The sequence below is a fragment of the Anomaloglossus baeobatrachus genome, chromosome 2, assembly GCF_048569485.1.
Source record: "Anomaloglossus baeobatrachus isolate aAnoBae1 chromosome 2, aAnoBae1.hap1, whole genome shotgun sequence".
Classification (NCBI taxonomy): Eukaryota; Metazoa; Chordata; class Amphibia; order Anura; family Aromobatidae; genus Anomaloglossus; species Anomaloglossus baeobatrachus.
The window spans coordinates 499927357-499949742 of record NC_134354.1 but is presented as its reverse complement, the minus strand read 5'-3'; the positions used below and the strand labels follow the sequence as shown (position 1 = coordinate 499949742).

At 46.2% G+C, this 22386-nt stretch overlaps 1 protein-coding gene across 9 annotated transcripts in view; it reads left to right on the top strand.

The window, feature by feature from the left end:
* DMD (dystrophin) overlaps positions 1-22386 on the top strand; it is a 4177531-nt gene that overhangs the window by 3001351 nt on the left and 1153794 nt on the right. For all 9 annotated transcript variants that reach the window (XM_075336500.1, XM_075336497.1, XM_075336505.1 and 6 more), the window contains one exon: positions 17644-17855. In XM_075336500.1, coding sequence (XP_075192615.1) covers positions 17644-17855 — 212 coding nt within the window. The remainder of the gene's footprint in view (positions 1-17643; positions 17856-22386) is intronic.

Here is a 22386-nt window from a genome sequence, read left to right as displayed (position 1 = left end):
TGCTGCCACAGTCGCTGTAACATGTGGAGAGTTGAATTCCAGCGTGTCGCCACATCGCATTTCAGGCGATGAACCGGCAGGCCGAAAGACTTCTGGAGCGATGCAAGTCGCTCTGCTGCGGCGCTTGAACGGCGGAAGTGAGCAGACAGTTTTCGTGCCCTGTTCAGAAGGCCATCTAGGCCGGGATAGTGTGTTAAAAATTGCTGGACGACAAGGTTCAACACGTGAGCCATACAAGGTACGTGTGTCACCTAGCCCAGGCGAAGGGCCGCACCCAGGTTTGCAGCATTGTCGCACACGGCCTTACCAGGCTGCAGGTTGAGTGGAGACAACCATTTATTAAACTCGGACCGCAGAGCTGACCACAACTCCTCAGCTGTGTAACTCTTATTCCCAAGACATGTCAAGCTAAAGACCGCCTGATGCCGTTGCGCTCTGCTGCCAGCATAGTAATGAGGGGTGCGTGATTCCTTCTGCGCAGTGAGAACGCTGGTGGCCTGACCAGGCAGGCTTGGGGCGGAGGTGGAGGACCCAGATGAGGTGGAGGATGCAGAAGCAGTGGCGGAACTTGGACAGACAGAGGATTGACACACAAGTCGTGGGGACGGCAAGACTTGTGCAGCAGACCCTTCACCATCTATCACCATAGTTACCCAGTGCCCAGTCAGCGACATGTAACGTCCCTGTCCATGCTTACTGGTCCAAGTATCGGTGGTGAAATGCACCCGTTCACACACAGAGTTTCTCAAGGAAGCGGTGATGTTGTGTGCGACATGCTGGTGTAGCGCGGGCACACCTTTCTTAGAGAAGTAGTGGCGACTAGGCATCTGGTACTGGGGCACAGCGACAGACATAAGGTCTCTAAAATCCTGTGTGTCCACTAGGCGGAAAGGCAGCATTTCGGTAGCCAACAGCTTACAGAGGGATAGAGTCAACCTCTTAGCTTTGTCATGGGTCGCAGGAAGTGGCCTTTTATTTGACCACATCTGAGGGACAGAGATCTGGCTGCTGTGTGTAGACGGTGTTGAGTAGGGTGTCCCTGGAAAAATGCAGGTTTGTGAGGAAAGTGCAGGCGGAGACATGATGTTGCCTTCATCCAACGTTGGTGCTATCGATGTCTGAGAGAGCTGTACACACTCACTTGTTTCCCCTTCCAAACCAACTGACGACCTACCAAGCAAACTGCCTGTTGCGGTTACAGTGGTGGAAGTTGTGCGTGGAAAAACAGGTGTGACAGCTGTCCCCACAGTCCTAGAAGATGAAGAGCGCGCGGATGCACTGGAAGGGGCAGGCGGTGGATGGTTCGCTCCGCTAGGCCGCATTGCAGCACGGTGAGCTTCCCACCGGGACCTATGATATTTATTCATGTGACGATTCATGGAAGAAGTTGTCAAACTGCTGAGGTTTTGACCTCTACTAAGAGAATCATGACAAAGTTTACAGATCACATAATTTGGGCGATCTTTTTCTATGTCAAAAAAGGACCAGGCTAGGCAAGGCTTAGAGGCCATGCGACCTGTTGATCCACCCCGAATAATGCTCATAGGCAGAGTGGTGGCTGAGGATGCAGTTGTAGACGTGCTACCAGTGCTCCGACTCTGTCCAGGAAGGCGCAAGGTAACTTCGTCGTCGGTTGCATCCTCCTCCACCGCCTCTGTTGACCTCCTCGAGTGTCTGACTGTGGGTTGACAGTAGGTGGGATCTAGAACTTCATCATCAATTGTTGTGTTTGCACTCCCCTCCCCCTCAGACCGAGCCTCTTCTTGCCCTGACCGAATATTTAAGTTGTCATCCCAATCGGGTATCTGCGTCTCATCTTCATCAGTATGTTCCTCATTGTCTATAACCACAGGTGTTACAGTTTGTGACAAAGGGTCAACATTATGCTCAGAAACTTGGTCCTCACGGCCTGAATCAGAGTCACAAAGGTTCTGGGCATCACTGCAGACCATTTCCTGTTCTGTACTCACTGTAGCTTGGGAGCAGACCTCTGATTCCCAGGCTATAGTGTGACTGAACAGCTCTGCAGACTCAGCCATCTCAGTTCCACCATACTGTGCAGGGCTGATGGAGACTTCAGAGCTGGGAGAAAGCAAGTTTGATTGGGATGACAACTCAGAGGACTGGTGTTTTTTGGATGCGGTACTTGAAGTGGCTGAGAGGGCACTTGTTGGACCACTTGAGAGCCATTCAAGCATTTTCCTTTTTTGCCCATCATCTACCTTTGTTCCTGTTGTTCGTGTCCGTAAAAAAGGGAGCACATCGGATTGTCCACGGTAAGTAGTAGACATCTTACTTTTGCTGGTAGATGGTCTATCTTCAGCAGATGATAATGGAGCTTTGCCACCTTCCCCACGGACAAAACCTTTTTTGCCTTTTCCACCACGCCTCTTCCCCTTTCCACCAGCATCTGTCATTTTGCCACTCATGTTGATTGCGACAAGATTGTGGACTGAAAATGTGGTAGTAAAAATTGAGAGGTGGTGTAGATTGCAGTGGTGGTCTAGCTTTATTAACAGCAGAATAATAAAGAATAAATATCCCTGACAATGCAACTACGGCCCTTAAACTGGCAGCAAAAATTGCCAGTATAATGGCTTAGTTATAATGAGTTGGAGTGTGCAATGCAGGCAGATGCGCTCTGCAAATGTCTTTGCACTAGTGGGACTATAGCAAAGTCCAATAGCCACGTATAGGATGCCACTAGGTACACTGAGTGTTTGCTAGTATAATGGCTTAGTTATGAGTTGGAGTGTGCAATGCAGGCAGACGCGCTCTGCAAATGTCTTTGCACTAGTGGGACTATAGCAAAGTCCAATAGCCACGTATAGGATGCCACTAGGTACACTGAGTGTTTGCTAGTATAATGGCTTAGTTATGAGTTGGAGTGTGCAATGCAGGCAGACGCGCTCTGCAAATGTCTTTGCACTAGTGGGACTATAGCAAAGTCCAATAGCCACAGATAGGATGCCACTAGGTACACTGAGTGTTTGCTAGTATAATGGCTTAGTTATCATGAGTTGGAGTGTGAAATGCAGGCAGACGCGCTCTGCAAATGTCTTTGCACTAGTGGGACTATAGCAAAGTCCAATAGCCACAGATAGGATGCCACTAGGTACACTGAGTGTTTGCTAGTATAATGGCTTAGTTATGAGTTGGAGTGTGCAATGCAGGCAGACGCGCTCTGCAAATGTCTTTGCACTAGTGGGACTATAGCAAAGTCCAATAGCCACAGATAGGATGCCACTAGGTACACTGAGTGTTTGCTAGTATAATGGCTTAGTTATCATGAGTTGGAGTGTGCAATGCAGGCAGACGCGCTCTGCAAATGTCTTTGCACTAGTGGGACTATAGCAAAGTCCAATAGCCACGTTTAGGATGCCACTAGGTACACTGAGTGTTTGCTAGTATAATGGCTTAGTTATAATGAGTTGGAGTGTGCAATGCAGGCAGACGCGCTCTGCAAATGTCTTTGCACTAGTGGGACTATAGCAAAGTCCAATAGCCACAGATAGGATGCCACTAGGTACACTGAGTGTTTGCTAGTATAATGGCTTAGTTATCATGAGTTGGAGTGTGCAATGCAGGCAGACGCGCTCTGCAAATGTCTTTGCACTAGTGGGACTATAGCAAAGTCCAATAGCCACAGATAGGATGCCACTAGGTACACTGAGTGTTTGCTAGTATAATGGCTTAGTTATAATGAGTTGGAGTGTGCAATGCAGGCAGACGCGCTCTGCAAATGTCTTTGCACTAGTGTGACTATAGCAAAGTCCAATAGCCACGTATAGAATGCCACTAGGTACACTGAGTGTTTGCTAGTATAATGGCTTAGTTATCATGAGTTGGAGTGTGCAATGCAGGCAGACGCGCTCTGCAAATGTCTTTGCACTAGTGGGACCATAGCAAAGTCCAATAGCCACAGATAAGATGCCACTAGGTACACTGAGTGTTTGCTAGTATAATGGCTTAGTTATAATGAGTTGGAGTGTGCAATGCAGGCAGATGCGCTCTGCAAATGTCTTTGCACTAGTGGGACTATAGCAAAGTCCAATAGCCACGTTTAGGATGCCACTAGGTATACTGAGTGTTTGCTAGTATAATGGCTTAGTTATGAGTTGGAGTGTGCAATGCAGGCAGACGCGCTCTGCAAATGTCTTTGCACTAGTGGGACTATAGCAAAGTCCAATAGCCACAGATAGGATGCCACTAGGTACACTGAGTGTTTGCTAGTATAATGGCTTAGTTATCATGAGTTGGAGTGTGCAATGCAGGCAGACGCGCTCTGCAAATGTCTTTGCACTAGTGGGACTATAGCAAAGTCCAATAGCCACAGATAGGATGCCACTAGGTACACTGAGTGTTTGCTAGTATAATGGCTTAGTTATAATGAGTTGGAGTGTGCAATGCAGGCAGATGCGCTCTGCAAATGTCTTTGCACTAGTGTGACTATAGCAAAGTCCAATAGCCACAGATAGGATGCCACTAGGTACACTGAGTGTTTGCTAGTATAATGGCTTAGTTATCATGAGTTGGAGTGTGCAATGCAGGCAGACGCGCTCTGCAAATGTCTTTGCACTAGTGGGACTATAGCAAAGTCCAATAGCCACAGATAGGATGCCACTAGGTACACTGAGTGTTTGCTAGTATAATGGCTTAGTTATCATGAGTTGGAGTGTGCAATGCAGGCAGACGCGCTCTGCAAATATCTTTGCACTAGTGGGACTATAGCAAAGTCCAATAGCCACAGATAGGATGCCACTAGGTACACTGAGTGTTTGCTAGTATAATGGCTTAGTTATAATGAGATGGAGTGTGCAATGCAGGCAGATGCGCTCTGCAAATGTCTTTGCACTAGTGGGACTATAGCAAAGTCCAATAGCCACGTATAGGATGCCACTAGGTACACTGAGTGTTTGCTAGTATAATGGCTTAGTTATAATGAGATGGAGTGTGCAATGCAGGCAGATGCGCTCTGCAAATGTCTTTGCACTAGTGGGACTATAGCAAAGTCCAATAGCCACGTATAGGATGCCACTAGGTACACTGAGTGTTTGCTAGTATAATGGCTTAGTTATGAGTTGGAGTGTGCAATGCAGGCAGACGCGCTCTGCAAATGTCTTTGCACTAGTGGGACTATAGCAAAGTCCAATAGCCACGTATAGGATGCCACTAGGTACACTGAGTGTTTGCTAGTATAATGGCTTAGTTATCATGAGTTGGAGTGTGCAATGCAGGCAGACGCGCTCTGCAAATGTCTTTGCACTAGTGTGACTATAGCAAAGTCCAATAGCCACGTATAGGATGCCACTAGGTACACTGAGTGTTTGCTAGTATAATGGCTTAGTTATAATGAGTTGGAGTGTGCAATGCAGGCAGACGCGCTCTGCAAATGTCTTTGCACTAGTGGGACTATAGCAAAGTCCAATAGCCACAGATAGGATGCCACTAGGTACACTGAGTGTTTGCTAGTATAATGGCTTAGTTATGAGTTGGAGTGTGCAATGCAGGCAGACGCGCTCTGCAAATGTCTTTGCACTAGTGGGACTATAGCAAAGTCCAATAGCCACGTATAGGATGCCACTAGGTACACTGAGTGTTTGCTAGTATAATGGCTTAGTTATAATGAGTTGGAGTGTGCAATGCAGGCAGACGCGCTCTGCAAATGTCTTTGCACTAGTGGGACTATAGCAAAGTCCAATAGCCACAGATAGGATGCCACTAGGTACACTGAGTGTTTGCTAGTATAATGGCTTAGTTATGAGTTGGAGTGTGCAATGCAGGCAGACGCGCTCTGCAAATGTCTTTGCACTAGTGGGACTATAGCAAAGTCCAATAGCCACAGATAGGATGCCACTAGGTACACTGAGTGTTTGCTAGTATAATGGCTTAGTTATAATGAGTTGGAGTGTGCAATGCAGGCAGATGCGCTCTGCAAATGTCTTTGCACTAGTGTGACTATAGCAAAGTCCAATAGCCACAGATAGGATGCCACTAGGTACACTGAGTGTTTGCTAGTATAATGGCTTAGTTATCATGAGTTGGAGTGTGCAATGCAGGCAGACGCGCTCTGCAAATGTCTTTGCACTAGTGGGACTATAGCAAAGTCCAATAGCCACGTATAGGATGCCACTAGGTACACTGAGTGTTTGCTAGTATAATGGCTTAGTTATAATGAGTTGGAGTGTGCAATGCAGGTAGAGGTGCTGCAAATGTCTTTGCACTAGTGTGACTATAGCAAAGTCCAATAGCCACGTATAGGATGCCACTAGGTACACTGAGTGTTTGCTAGTATAATGGCTTAGTTATCATGAGTTGGAGTGTGCAATGCAGGTAGAGGTGCTGCAAATGTCTTTGCACTAGTGTGACTATAGCAAAGTCCAATAGCCACAGATAGGATGCCACTAGGTACACTGAGTGTTTGCTAGTATAATGGCTTAGTTATCATGAGTTGGAGTGTGCAATGCAGGCAGACGCGCTCTGCAAATGTCTTTGCACTAGTGGGACTATAGCAAAGTCCAATAGCCACGTATAGGATGCCACTAGGTACACTGAGTGTTTGCTAGTATAATGGCTTAGTTATCATGAGTTGGAGTGTGCAATGCAGGTAGAGGTGCTGCAAATGTCTTTGCACTAGTGTGACTATAGCAAAGTCCAATAGCCACGTATAGGATGCCACTAGGTACACTGAGTGTTTGCTAGTATAATGGCTTAGTTATCATGAGTTGGAGTGTGCAGAGGACAGGAGGGTACAGTGCCAGGATTTTGGGGCTCTGGGTAGAGGAATGGAAGCCTGCCTTTCTATCCCTCCTAATAGGGAAATGCAGGGAGGAAATCCCTGACCTTGGCTACACAGACGCTGGCGCTGTTTTCAGGACCTGTCACCTTAACTCTGACCCTGCCGGTTTGAGCCCTTAAAAGGACTGCTAGAAAGTGCTCTCCCTAAGCTGTCCAGTGCTGTGTATGGAGCGCATACAGCTGTATCAGCGATAGGACTCAAGACGGAGCTGCGACAGTGATGTCTGACACCAAAGACGCAGAAGAGATAATGGCGTCCTGGAGGAAAATGTCCGTTTTTATAATGCAGGGACATGTGACATGGACATCCTATCACACATGCCGTTGCTTCTCTGGCTAAAAGTCCACTTAGCTGTGTGTGTGTCTGGGATTGGCTGACATGCTGGCCAGCCCCACAAGACGCGCGCGCTTAGGGAAGGAAGACAAGAAAAAAAAAAAAAAATGGCGATCGCCATTATATAAACAGCAGTGATCTGAAGGCGCTGTTCCCGCACAGTATACACTGAAATGTCATAATAGTGTGATTCACAGAGTGACTTACACTATTACAGCAGAAACCAAGCTAGGATTTAGCTGTTTTTTTGCTGCTAGAACCGTTCTCGAACGTTTCTAGAACTATCGAGCTTTTGCAAAAAAGCTCGAGTTCTAGTTCGATCTAGAACATGCCCCAAAATCACTCAAGCCTAGAACTGGAGAACCACGAACCACGAACCGCGCTCAACTCTAGTCCTAACCCCTGTCGTGCCCCATGTATTCCACCCTTACAAGGGCAGCACCCAAGTGATGCAAGCTACCCTGAACAGACAAGGACCCTCCCAACGCGTTTCCCTCTCATATCTGAACAGAGAGTTCATCAGTGGAAATTAGATAAATACAGCCTGCAATGTAAGGTATGTGTGAACGCACACCACAATAATCAGGTGTGCTAGGTGGCCAGTGGTACGCCGTCTGCTTCCAAATGATCTCCATAAATACCTTTGAAAACTCTGACGAGCGTCTGACGTCACATCCCACATGCCACGCCCTACAGTAACCGCACGTCATCACTCCAAACAGGAACATCGAGCATGTAACAGCAGGATTCGCCTGATTAAGTCTGCCAGGCATCATCAATCGACTGCTGCAGACTATCAGTGGAACACGGAGACGCGTACTGCGCATGCACACTTAACAGGCAGTCACATGCAATATTTGCCGGTATACTTCCACGTTCCATCTGTTGAACCACGCTGGAATGCATATAATGAGCAGGCATACACCATGATACATTGAAAACCCTACCAGAGTGCCAATGTATCAATTTAAACAATAATCTAACATATGTGCGCCCCATATGCACCATCAGGGGTGCCAAAAATGATGACAACAGGATATAGGAATATTAGTAACCACTTAATATATCCTGCATGTAAACCCATAAATTATAATGTTTAAGAATGCACCCCCACTAAACAAAGAGGGGGGAGGGGCATAGTTAGCCCATTCATTCAATTTGGTGTACATGCAGGATGAGTACAGATTAAAGCCCTTACCCGACCAAATAGGCAAAATAACAGCAGAAATAGAAAAATAAATGGGTGGGTTCTTTCTGGGAAATGATAATAAAATCATCATACTTCCATTTCTGTTACCCAAATATATGGAGGTAACCCAAAGCGTTAGCCAAGGTGCAACCCCCATACTGCCTCCGAATAACCCTCTAATTCGCCTTTCATCATCATCCAAATTGGTGGCGTTTGATCTGCCCGTGGTGAAGAATTGAGTGAGATCCATCCTTTTATTGTATATTATTTGTGTTTTTGCACAATTGTGCACTGCACTTTATGTATGATTGTAAAGTGAGTAATTAAAAGTTATATTTTAGTCCTTGCTTAACTGTATATATATATATATATATATATACATCTACACATATATATGTAGACATACATAATATATACACATATATAGATAAACACACTATATGTTGCATATGTACAAATCTATATAGGTACATATTCAGTATTCAGTGTTTATATCCATATATACACTGGCCAGGTCCTGCTACTTCATTTGTTCAGATCACAGGACAATTATGGAGGGTCAGCCATGATGAAGAAGATGGATTCATAGGACTTCTGGCTGATTATGGTCCCGGTGTCTCTATACTGCAATGCTGCCCCTCCCTCTCTGCTTCTGACCCAACACTGTGGGGAGAGAGTGAGAGCGAGAGATACGCCAGGAGTACAGAGAATCTACAGGACACTGATGTCCATCCTCTATTCAGTGCGTTGGAGGGGCAGCAGTAGCAGGGGGTCCTTTTGCGGATGGGGCTCTGGGTGATTGCCCAGTCTACCCCCCCTTAGTGCTGGCTCTGCATAGTCACTGATGATAATTAAAGAGCTACTGAAATAAAAGTTGAAAAGAACCTGTCTGCTCAATTTTGTAATGTAAAAACATGGCTATAATGGCGCTACAGATTAAATTGGTAGCTTTGAGGAAAAAATCCACGTTCCTGTTCTTTTTTTATTAACCATTTGAAGTTTTCTGATAATTAGATTTCAGGGCACAGGGGCTGGACTGTACACCAGGTCTTCTCCTCCCAGTCTGTCATTCCATGGCACCTTCACCTACTCTATTCAAAAACCAGAAACAGTCAGAGGCTATAGAATCACAGACAGGGAGGAGAAGACTCAGTGAACAGTTCAGCCAAAATCTAATAACAGAACATTTCAAATGGTGATTAAAGAAGAACAACAATAAAGAATCACCAAAGGTATCAATTTAATCAGTATTACAGCTCCATTACAGCCATGACTTTACATTACAAAATTATGTTGACAGGTTCTCTTTATATGAAGAATATGACAATTCAGCCACCTCACTGTATAGTTAGCATAGCTTATTTAGGAGAATATAGAGGGAAGGATAATACCACTGGTGCCATAGCAGTCAGAGGTAGTATTGGCCCTCGCTGGTAATGTAATGTTGTGCTGATGCATCATGGGTTGGTAGGAGAGCATAGAGGATTCAAATGCAGGATGAAATCTTGGACTTAAGTTGGAGTATAAAGAGAAGTAAAGAGGAGACTTGAGCACAAGCACGTATGTACACTATGTATAAAAGAAGTGCAGATTGTGATAAATATCAGGTGTGAGGTGTAAGGATGGAAACAAAAATTGGGAATTGCTTTAATATTTAATGTATTCCAAATGAAGGTGTATTTCATAGCATTGTGTTGATGTTTAGGTATATTGCATAGAATTTGTTTTCCATATTTGAAGAAAGTACAGTATGTTTGAAAATGTGTGTGAATAAAGTGGATAATATATGGATTTAATTAGAGATCGTCTATAATAGTAAATTAAGATGTAGAAATTAATAAAGAACTTTGGATGCAAAAATGTATGAATAATTCATGAATGGAATATTTATAGTTTCGCACCACTAATTGAAACATTTATTCAGTATGAAAATTTCATTTGAATATAAATAAGATGATGTCTCGTATATCTTTATGTCAAATGCTGTTACCACAAAATCATAAAACCATAACGAGAAAACACACAAATTATTGTTCAATCTTTAATTTTCCCAATTAAAAACAAGGCTGTAACTGGTACTGCAAAGGAGCCAGCTGTCAATCAACATGATGTCAGCAATGACGCTCTATCGACAGAGCAGAGCAGAAGAAAAGGAACTGCTCTGTCTATGTGACGTCAGATGAAGTTGGAGAATCACCGGCAGAATTGATTTATGTCTGCTCTGAACCTGGAGAGGTCATTTTAGGGCAGAACAGGAAGGTAGATAACAGGTTAACCGCTTAGCCCCAGAGGGAAAAACAAAACTTCTAGATATCCCCTTTAAGGCTCCCTTTACATGTACGTGCTACCGGTAAGTGTGGCATTCATTTTTTTTCATGAATACAACATGGGGCCATTACACGGATGACAAAAGCCAATAAAAGTCTTTTGGTCAGTGAAAAACATGACCAGCACACGGATGACACCCGTGTTCCATCCATGTGCCGTCCATGTGCTGTACAAGTTTAACATTGCAAAGTATATGGGATGCTTTGTAATGTCATTTTTTCTTTATACATACCAGAGAAACATGGATGGCACACAGGTGACACTTGAATGACACTTGTTTTTAAAAATGTACAAGTGGATGGGTGATAAAAACAAGGATAGGCCAAATGGACCATGCCACACGTATATGTGTTTTATATGGACGTGTGACATGAGCTTAAGTAAATAAAACCTCAGGTGAAAAATATCACACAACAAATTACACTTGGTCAGTATTTAAATAACAAAAAGTAGCCAAAATGCCAAAGCAGTGTGTGGAAAAAATTAAGTACACCCCATTTATTAATAGATTGTAAACAACCTTTAGCAGCAATAACGTTTCTGAATGACTTTATCAGTCCTCCACATCATTCTGGTGGCATTTTGCACCAATCTCGATTACGACATTGGTATGTTATTTAAATCTCTAAACTTACAGTATATCTCTAAAGAGGTTTGGGAGTCACATTGTGCAATCCTTATACTGAACTTACCACTCACCTCTCTGGCCCATCATCCCCACCTGCCATAACCCTCCGTGTAGTTGTGCAGAACCCTCCTAGGCCTCATGAAAGTGGAAGTCCGCATAAACATTTGATGCCGGTGAATTTCTTGATGAACTATGAGGATCAGAAGATGTGGCCATGTGTAGAGATGAGCGGACTCGTGGATGTTTCGGTTTGCTGGGTTTGGCCAGACTTTAAAAAAAGAAACTGGACTTTACCTGTTGCATCATCTCAAATGGATATAACTAGTTTCTTGCTTCACCATTGTATTTGACGTTGTCCTGATGATAGATGCTGTGGAAGATATGAATGCAGCATCAACACTCTATTTCTATCTCTGTTGATGCCGTAGCTTCTAAGTGAAAGACATCCCCAAGGGGCAGAGATAGAAGCAGTGAGTGGCACCAGTGCTTCCCTAAAGCGTCTAGCACCGCTGTTATATTAATTGTCATCAGTGGCGGTACTGGGTCACTTACTGCTTCTATCACCTTCTATCTTCTATCTTCTATCTGATGATGATTTGTTTAGGGCAGTGGTAGAAGCTGTGGCGCAGCACTAGTGTCACTCACTGCTTCTATTTTAACCCCCTTATAACATCTTTCAGTTAGAAGCTATGGTGGTGGGGAGATAGAAGCAGAGTGCCAATGTTGCACTCATAGCCTCTTCATCATCATGGTTGTGTCGCGGGCGGGGAGGAGGGTGTTAGCACTGCGCTCACCCCCTCTGCTCGGGTCCGGCTGCTGCTGCTCACTGGTGGCTCGAGCGGTGGACCGGATCCCAGGGGTTCTCGAGCGGCGCTCCTCGCCCGTGAGTGAAAGGGGATTGGGTTGTTGGGATATTGTCTATTGTCCGTGACGCCACCCACGGTTGTGGTGATTTGTTAGCACCACCGCTGCTCGGTGTGGGGATCCCGGGAGTGATGGTGGGAAGCAGCAAGTTGTTGTGTTGCCCCTCCGTGGGTAGGGGTTGGTGATCCCGGGGCCCAGTGATGAGGTGGGAGATGCAGGGCTTGGTGGGCGCAGGGACGCGGGGGCAGCGCTGTGCCTTGCGGCACTGTGGTACTCACTCAGCCTGAGACGTTGACACAGTTCTCGGTAAAACACACGGCTGGAAAGACGGTTCCCACGGACGGCTGCACTTGCTTTCCCCAGTAGGTGACGGTGATGTCCCTTTTCCTGCACCTAATGTCGTTGATGGTCTGGATGGGTTCCCACCGGTAACCCGCTCCCCGGCTTCAAGCTGGACCGGAGGAGCTCTACTCTTTGCCTGCAGGCGCTGGCCCTTAGAAACTGGTGCCCTGGCGGTGTCTCTACTGTAATGGTTGGGCTGTTGCCTTCAATCGGGACTTGGTTGTTGGGGGATCGACGTCCCCTTCACTGACGGATTTGGCAAATTATGGCGACTCCTAGCCTTGCCGGGGTCCGAGAGGCCCCTGCCCTGGTGCTGACTGTCCTTTGTACACTGCTCCAGACCGCCGGGCCACCACCCGTCCGCGGTCCTTCCAGGAACTTCCAAACGGTCACCCCTCCGGACAATCACCGCCGTTGCTGACCTTGCTGACTCTGTCCTGCACACAGCTGGACAAACTTCAGGCTTTTCTACTCTCACTTTTACTCCTTTTCTCCAGTTTTCTCCTTTGCTCCTCTACCACTTCACTTCCTTAACTCAACTCATGTGTTTACTCCTTCCACTTCCTCCTCCAAACTCTATCTGCCTGGTTTCTCCCGCCTCCAGGGCTGTGAACTCCTTGGTGGGCGGAGCCTACCGCCTGGCCCACCCCCTGGTGTGAACATCAGCCCCTGGAGGAAGGCAACAAGGATTTTGGGTTAGCTTTGATGTTCCTAACTGGGGTGTAGGGTGTGGTGGTGTGTTGACCTGTGACCCCTGGCTTGCCCAGGGCGTCACATTCCCCCTTAGCAAAATGCAGACCGTCCGCGGGCTGCCCGTCCAACACCGGTTTTATTTTTCTGAAATCATATAAAAGTAAAACGGTAACATATTTACATTTTTAATACTTCTTCCCATAACGGGAGGCACTTTACTTAAACGTTGCAAAACGGTTCACGGTTATGGTTTCCGCTCTCTCCCACCCAAGCAACTTGGCCCTGATGCTGCCCCTAAAACCCAGGCAGCACCCCTTGTCCCCAAGTCCAGCACACGTTACCCGAGCGGGATCTGTCCTTCCCCTTCAGAGGGTAGCCACCAGTTTCTTTGGTGGCTGGGCCCCAGCCTGCTCCGCTGAGGGCCCTCCCTCCAACCTGCCTCTCCGGAGGCGGCATTGCAGAAACGGTAAAGGTAAACAATTTATTTACAAGCCACTAACGTTTGTGGTTGCCCTGCAAGTTCTCGGGCTTGTCCATGAGCAGTTCCTCATGCAAACTTTTTAAACGGTACCCACGGGGACAACGGTGCCGGCTCCGGCCGGTTCAATCACTGTTAGACAATCAGATGACTTCTCCGGTAATCATTTTCATCATTTTCAAAACTTTCACACAAACTCAAACAGAAACTTAGTGGTGGCCCCAACGGGGGCTGATGCAGCGGGCATCCGCTGCCCTACTCAAAGTCCTCGCCTACAGCGGATCCATCCCCCTCCACCAGCATATCAAACATGCACTGACATGCCTGCTGGGACAGGGGTACCCGGTACCCATTTCCACCGGTACGCGGGGTATGGAAGACCATTGGACCTCCTACATAGTGGGCACGCTCTCTTGCCTCTCTTGTTTCTGCGTCAGGCGGGTTGCCACCAGCTGCCGCAGCCTCCTGGCCTCCAGCATCCAGCATTTCAGTCCCTTCTGCGGTAGCACGGAGCAGCAAATTAGGCGAGCTTACACTGAGGCGCCCCATAAGTAGCGGCAAGGGTGATGTATAGGCCGAGACTAGGCCGGGCCCCTCAGCCGCAGCGGCCGGTCCAGGTAGGACATAGGGACGTGGGTCACCAGTTGACTCTGCTACATCCATTTCCCCTCCGTACCTCGGGGCAGTCGTAGTCAGCATCTCCACCTCACTGGTCCACTGCTCCATCATCTGGAGGATTTGTTCCTGCTGACGCTGGTGGAACTGAATCACTCGGGCCCTCATCCAGGCCACGGTCCCGGGCTCAGAGTCTGGCACAGTCTCTACTGGGACTTCTGGCACCATGCTGTTAAGGGGCCGTGGTTCTAGCGGTTCCCCCTGGGGTACTTCAGGGACGTCCCGGACGTCTGCAGCCGGCTGGTCCGCCGGAGCGGCTGGGCAGGGTATCGCTACCGGTTGGGCAGGTAGCGGGCCTAATGGCGGAGCGGCAGCAGCTATCACGGGTAGCGAGGAGAAAGGCAGGGTGAGCGGAAGCCGGCCGGGCCCCTCAGCTTCAATGGCCGATCCCTCAGGAATACAGGGGCGTGGGTCGCTTACCCGCTCCTCCAAATCCTCTTCTATCTCGCGTCTCCACATAGCAGCCACCACATCTGCCATGTCGGTCTCCCACTCCTCCAGGAGGAGTTGCATACGGGCCTGCAGACGGTTACTCAGCAGGATGATCCGGTCCCTCAACCACGTCGCCGTGCCGGGCGCGGGGGCTTCCTCGTTGGGAGTTGGGTTGTACATCTTGGCAATCGTGCCTTCCAGGAACCCAGTATTGCTGCAGAGTCCTGGCGTCTCTGCTTTTATAGCTGCGTTCACATACAGCCAGCCACCATCGCGTCCCCCTTAGCTCTTTCCGGCCCCTCCTCTCTCGGGGCGGGGTTTTGGCCTTCGCGCCTCTGCTACTCGAGAAGATGCTCGAGCGGGAACTTTTCACGCCAAAGATGGCGGCTTCTGAAATTTTTCTGCCGGACACCTCCAGCGGTAACAAGGCGCACCTCTACCAGACGGCAGAGCGGTAAGATCCGTTCATGACGCCAAGTTGTCGCGGGCGGGGAGGAGGGTGTCAGCACTGCGCTCACCCCCTCTGCTCGGGTCCGACTGCTGCTGCTCAGTGGTGGCTCAAGCGGTGGGCCGGATCCCGGGGGTTCTCGAGCGGCGCTCCTCGCCCGTGAGTGAAAGGGGATTGGGTTGTTGGGATATTGTCTATTGTCCGTGACGCCACCCACGGTTGTGGTGATTTGTTAGCACCACCGCTGCTCGGTGTGGGGATCCCGGGAGTGATGGCGTGAAGCAGCAAGTTGTTGTGTTGCCCCTCCGTGGGTAGGGGTTGGTGATCCCGGGGCCCAGTGATGAGGTGGGAGATGCAGGGCTTGGTGGGCGCAGGGACGCGGGGGCAGCGCTGTGCCTTGCGGCACTGTGGTACTCACTCAGCCTGAGACATTGACACAGTTCTCGGTAAAACACACGGCTGGAAAGACGGTTCCCACGGACGGCTGCACTTGCTTTCCCCAGTAGGTGACGGTGATGTCCCTTTTCCTGCACCTAATGTCGTTGATGGTCTCGATGGGTTCCCACCGGTAACCCGCTCCCTGGCTTCAAGCTGGACCGGAGGAGCTCTACTCTTTGCCCGCATGCGCTGGCCCTTATAAACTGGTGCCCTGGCGGTGGCGGTGTCTCTACTGTAATGGTTGGGCTGTTGCCTTCAATCGGGACTTGGTTGTTGGGAGATCGACGTCCCCTTCACTGACGGATTTGGCAAATTATGGCGACTCCTAGCCTTGCCGGGGTCCGAGAGCCCCCTGCCCTGGTGCTGACTGTCCTTTGTACACTGCTCCAGACCGCCGGGCCACCACCCATCCGTGGTCCTTCCAGGAACTTCCAAACGGTCACCCCTCCGGACAATCACCGCCGTTGCTGACCTTGCTGACTCTGTCCTGCACACAGCTGGACAAACTTCAGGCTTTTCTACTCTCACTTTTACTCCTTTTCTCCAGTTTTCTCCTTTGCTCCTCTACCACTTCACTTCCTTAACTCAACTCATGTTTACTCCTTCCACTTCCTCCTCCAAACTCTATCTGCCTGGTTTCTCCCGCCTCCAGGGCTGTGAACTCCTCGGTGGGCGGAGCCAACCGCCTGGCCCACCCCCTGGTGTGAACATCAGCCCCTGGAGGAAGGCAACAAGGATTTTGGGTTAGCTTTGATGTTCCTAACTGGGGTGTAGGGTGTGGTGGTGTGTTGACCTGTGACCCCTGGCTTGCCCAGGGCATCACAGTTGCATCATCATCACCTTCATAAGTGGCGGTAATGCAAGAAACTAGTTATTATTTGTAGCCCTATCCCCTGATGATGTCCTGTTCCAGGACAAGTGATAGACGCTGTGGGAAATGAGTGCAGCCCCAGCCACCTGTCAAGTCCCTTTTGAAACACCTCTCAAACAAAACATCACAGGAAATACAAGGAAAAAAACACATTCAGAGATTAACTAGTTAGGGAAAAGTGTAGTGTATTATGTAATAAAGCAAATACAAATGTGTTTAGGCTGTAAGGAAGGATACTTAAAATACATGAATAGATTAAAGGTGTCAGAACACCCCTTTAACAATCTGTGGAAGTCTGACCGATGAGACCCCCATAGATCTTTAAAATGGACTTCTGAATAGCCCTCTTTTGAATGGAGAGTAGGTGCTGTTACTCAACTTCTGCTCTATTTATTGTTTATGGTAATGCCAAAAATATCCGCTGGAGCAAAGGATGAGCATTAACTGTTGGGCTCATTACAAGATAGTTGTCTGTAGAGCCCAATTTGTGGTTTCCAGAGCCCTGTTTTTAGGTTCACTGGGGAACCAGGAATAATTAGTAGGTTGGTAAATATTTTATGGTTTAGAAATAACTTACAATTTTGGAAATATCTCTTTAATTGTTTGCCCTTTATCTGGTGCCAATATGATAAGAGCTGTTTAAAAAAAAAGACTAAGGGGTCAGTTCATTAAGACTGGCATTTCATATGGTAGTCTTAATGAAGAGCTCGCTGGAATACAAAGCTGCAAACTCATTAAGAGGTATATGCCTCTTAATTGATTTAGCATGTATTCTCAGTAGTGTGCTCCTCTGTTGTGCCTAGCCACAAATACCAATCCAGTTGGTGACTGGAGTAGCATTTCTGATGTAAAAAAAACATTAGCCCTTTTGCAGAATTTGATGGGCAGTCAAAACCTTGCCCCATCCTGTCCTGGCTCCTTTTTGCTCCCCCATTTTGTTGAACCTGCTTTGAGCTGGCATGAAAATGCCAATATTCGCAACATTTTCTATAAAATGTAGAAATACTTCATTGTATATAGCCACAAAAATCACAAACATCTTTGATGAGTAATAAGTCAAATTCCTTTAACCTTGAAGAATAAATTACCGCACTTTACATAAGACTTGTCTTTTCTGTTTAACAGTTGAAAAAATACAAAATCAATGGGAGGAAGTACAATGCCACCTTCAGAATAGAAGACAACAACTGCAGGAAATGCTGAAGGATTCTACTCAGTGGCATGAAGCTCGGTATGAGGCAGAACAAATACTGGAGAAGGCAAAAGGACGGATTGAATCTTGGAAGGATATATCCTATACTGTTGAATCACTGAAAAAACAAAATTCAGATCTAAAGGTCTGTACTGGGGATGCTCCCATTTAATTAGTTTTCTGTATAAAGTCTTTGCAGATAACTATTGATACAATAGCTTCCTATACAAAATTATGAGAACCTAAACATTTGCGCAAAATCAAATAGTCATGGACTTTTTAACAAACTTTACATGAATCAATAGCACAAACATATCATAGAAACATTTTTGTGTATCTTATTTTACGTAAAGGAGAAGAGGAGGAGAGAGAGGCACAGACATCTAGATTGTGCTGCATCTTCTAGAATGTACTAAAAGATGCAGTACTACTAGTACTACTAATTTAACCCCTTCTCATATGACCCAACTCTTCCTGCTAATCATTTTCGTAGTATACTTCTATTACCTGCCCTGCTCCTGTAAGCCTATGTCAGTGAGGCTGTTTCATTACTCTGTTGTGATGCAGCAAGGTTACCACCGTTCTGGGGACCGGAATCTGACGCACTGAACAGGGCACGTCACTGGTGTGGGCAGGGTTACCTATTAGTATTAGTGAGTGACAACAGTCTGAGCACGCATGCGCAGATCAGCCCTCACTCTCCTCTCTGCTTCCATCCTGCCTGTGATTTGAAGTGCCGACCCTTCAGCTGACAAGTGCTGCACTGTACTGCTTGTTCTTAGAAAGCATATCACAAGGCTTGGTACCTGAAGGGACAGCAGTTCAAAGCTTCAGAACAATTGAGTCAGAGGGCGATGAAGCCTAATCTGGACTCGGTCATGAGTGCTGTAGACTGACTCTACTGAAGCTTTGAAGTGATGTCACTTCAGGTGACAAACCCTGTGAAATGCTTTCTAGTAAGAAACAACACATTGCAGTGTTTGTCAGTTAAAGGGAGGGAACGTAAAAGCATTGGCAGGATGGAGGCAGAGAGGAGAGTGAGGTCTGATCTACGCATGTGTCGTCAGACTGCTGTCACTTACTGAGGTAGCCCCGCCCACACCAGTGACGTGCACTGTTCAGTTCATCCAATTCCAGTCCCCAGAGCGGAAGTAACCTTGCTATATCACAAAAAAGGAATATAGCAGCCACACAGATAAGCTTACAGGAGCTGCCAAGTAATTGAAATATTTTAGAAAAATGATTTAGTTAGGTCATATGAGAAGGGGTAACATTAATAGATGAAAACTTCTTTTTCTTTAAGCTCTTGATTCACAGCTACACTGCTCAATTCTGCTGTATAACATCATCTATGTTGCTGCTGCTTGTGAACATATCCTGAACAGAAAAAAAAGAGCACAAGTTCCACAGATGCCATGTACATCACAGCACCTAGTATCCACAAAGCAGCTCAGAGACCATTGTTAGTATTATAACAAAAACCAATAAAGCAGCCTTCAATTCACATGTACACCTGCTCATAGGACCACACCTGGATCTATTTTGGAGCTACCTAAAGATCAGATTAACACTAGAAGTCCCAGAGAGGGGTCATTTAACATTCCTACCTTTGGAACCCAGAGACTAGTCGAATTACCTGAAGGATTTTAGCTAACATCCTATAATCACCGTCTTTTGTTCTGTAATTATAAGGCCATTTCTTTCGCACCACAGGAGGTTGTTGTTTTCCATTGAGTTTAGCCATTTAGTTTCTAGTTAGTTCTATTCAGTTTGGACTAAGGGTCATTTGACCCTCTTTCGGGACTTCAGGGGGGGGGAGCTTGAAATTTCTGGGGCTTCTACTGTTAATGGGCTGAGCCATCACTTTCTGTACCTTCGGCCCCTTTCCACTGTACCAGTAATATAATAACTAGAAAGTGTTGTTCCTCACTTACACACATATAGTGTATTATTTTCATATGTTACCTTATAAACAGCACTCTTTAATATTAGTTATTCAGTATATTAGTTTAGGACACACAAAAGTATAGTATTTCAGTAAATAATCAGAGGAAATGAAATACTTGCAGCATGCAAAGCTTCTGAAGAACAACAGTCACAAAGGTACTTTCTTACAGTAATGTTAGTTTTATTATCAGTTGACAGGTAGAGATTGGGCTTTAGGGTATGGTTCCACTTGCGTATAGCTTCAAATGTGAGAGCATCGAAAGCGATATGTCAATGACCCTCTGCTGCGACTGTGATGCGATCTTGGGATTGGGTCACAGCTGTGGGGAAGAGGGAGGGAGCACTTTTTCCTATCTCCTCCTCTGCCTGTCTCTACATACTACATCACACTGCAGTCAGATTACATGCGAGTGCAGTGCGATGTTTCACACACTCCCATAGACTTGTATGGAGGTGCGAGAGCTGAGACTCGTTGCCAAACGCAACATGCTGTGATTCATTTCTCAGGCCGATATGGCTTGAGAAATCAATCACAGATGGACACTGCCCCATAGTTTTGCACTGGTGCGAGTGCAATCTAATTGCTCTCGTCCGCGCAAAAAGCAAGTTGAACCATACCCTTAGATATAGGCTTTAAATACAAGATCTGCAAAATAAGAAAAATATTTACATATTTTAATATTTTGTGCAAAAAATAATAAACAGAAAAAAACAGAAATCAAGAACAAAGAGAGAGAGCAGCAGAGCATGATAGCATGATAGAAAAAGAGATGACCTTTCATCTGTAAAGGCCCCTTTACACACTGAGACTTTCTAGCGATCCCACCAGCGATCCCAACCTGGTTGAGATCATTAAAAAGTCTCTGGTGAGTCGCTGGTGAGCTGTCAAACAGGCAGACCTTACCAACGACGCAGCAGCGATACGGACCTGCAGAACGACCCAGCTGGTCATTGGGAACGTGTTAAATGAGCTATTTGAAAGGGAAGTCACTAACGAAGTTGTTGTAACGGTGTCAAACATTACTGCTCAGCGGGAAACAAAGGACCAAAAAATGGTCCTGAAAGATTTGTAGCGATCAGCAACCTCACAGCGGGGGCCAGGTCGCTGATGCTTTTCACACACTGCAATGTCGCTGGGGAGGTCGCTATTACGTCACAAAACCGGTGATGTTACAGCGATGTCGTTAGCGATGTTGCAGTGGGAAAAGGGGCCTTATACCCCAAAAGTAATCTTTTCAAATGGAAAGAAATAAAGAGCTGATAGGTATTATGATACCAAATAGATTGAAACCTGTATCCAAAAAGTGCATATGAAATAGCTAGTGTACTGAGTGATAAGCGGACCTATGGATATTTGGGTTTGCCGTACTTTAAAGAAAAATTAATTCCGAGACTCAAACTTGACTTGAACTTGAGCCCGGACCCCAAACCCCATACAAGTCATTGAAAACCTGAACTTTTTGTGCTATAAAATAACTGTAAAATGGTCATAATAAAGGCTAGAAGGTGGCAAAAGGAAGCAAAATGGGGACAATTGTCCTGCAAACAAATGTGGATAGGGCATAAATTAAAAAAAAAAGATGTGCTGTCCCACCAGTTTTTGATAACCAGCAGGGGTAAAGCAGACAGCAGGGTTATCAAAATAGAAGGGATCCCAGGTTTTTTTTTAAATTATTTAAATAAATAATTTAAAAAAAATGGCATGGGCTCTCCCCTATTTTTGATAACCAGCCAAAGAAAAGAAGACAGCTGAGGGCAGTATTATGAGTCTGGGAGGGCCCATTTATTTATTAATAAAAAAAAATCCATGACTTTCTGATGTATCCAATTGGGGAATAAACACTGTCCTACACTCCCTCATTCATTAATATATTAATTAAAAATAATGCTGGAAGTTCCAACATAATCTGAAGAGTAATGTCCCATGACATTCATCAATTCCTTTCTGAGAACTTTCACAGAAAAATGCTCCAATGATCACCGCCAGTCAGTCGCAACCCTGAATTTCTCATGGGCGTGTGAAATTCCAGGTCTGTGGCTGACCAGCAGTGTTCTATGCAGCCTCGTTCTAAGAATATTCTAATAACAAAATTCTGTAGGTTACTGCCGGTTAGCAGCAGCCCTGAATTTCTCATGAGCGGTGACGTCACTATCAGTCAGATATCAAAGCTCAAGAGAAATTCCAGACTGCTGCTGACCAGCAGAAACTATGGAGTCTCATTCTAAGAACGTTCTCAGAACGAGGCTACATAGGTCACTAGTGGCAGACTTGGAATTTTCAGGGCTGCCACTAAATGACAGTGACCTATGGAGCATTGTTCTGAAAAAGTTCTCAGAACAACTCTTGAGAAACATTAAACCATTGGATTATGTAGGAACTTCCAGGATATTTTTTTAATTAATAAATTGGTGAATGAGGGAGTGTAGGGGGTGGTTACTTGTTAGTTGGATTACATTGGAATGTCGATAATTTTTTTATTAATAAATTTGTGAACAAGAGCATATGGGGGAATCTTTATTCCAATAGACTTTTTTCTATGTCTGTGTCTTGTTAACTCCTGGATTAGTAATTGGGGTGTATGATAGATCCCTATCCATTACTCACCCTAAGCCTTGATGCAAGCTGTCAATTTACAGCTACACCATACCCCAAAAGTATTACCCTGATTGCCACCACAGCAGTGCAATTAGGAAGGCTGGTAAAGCACCAGAATTGGCTTATGTAATGT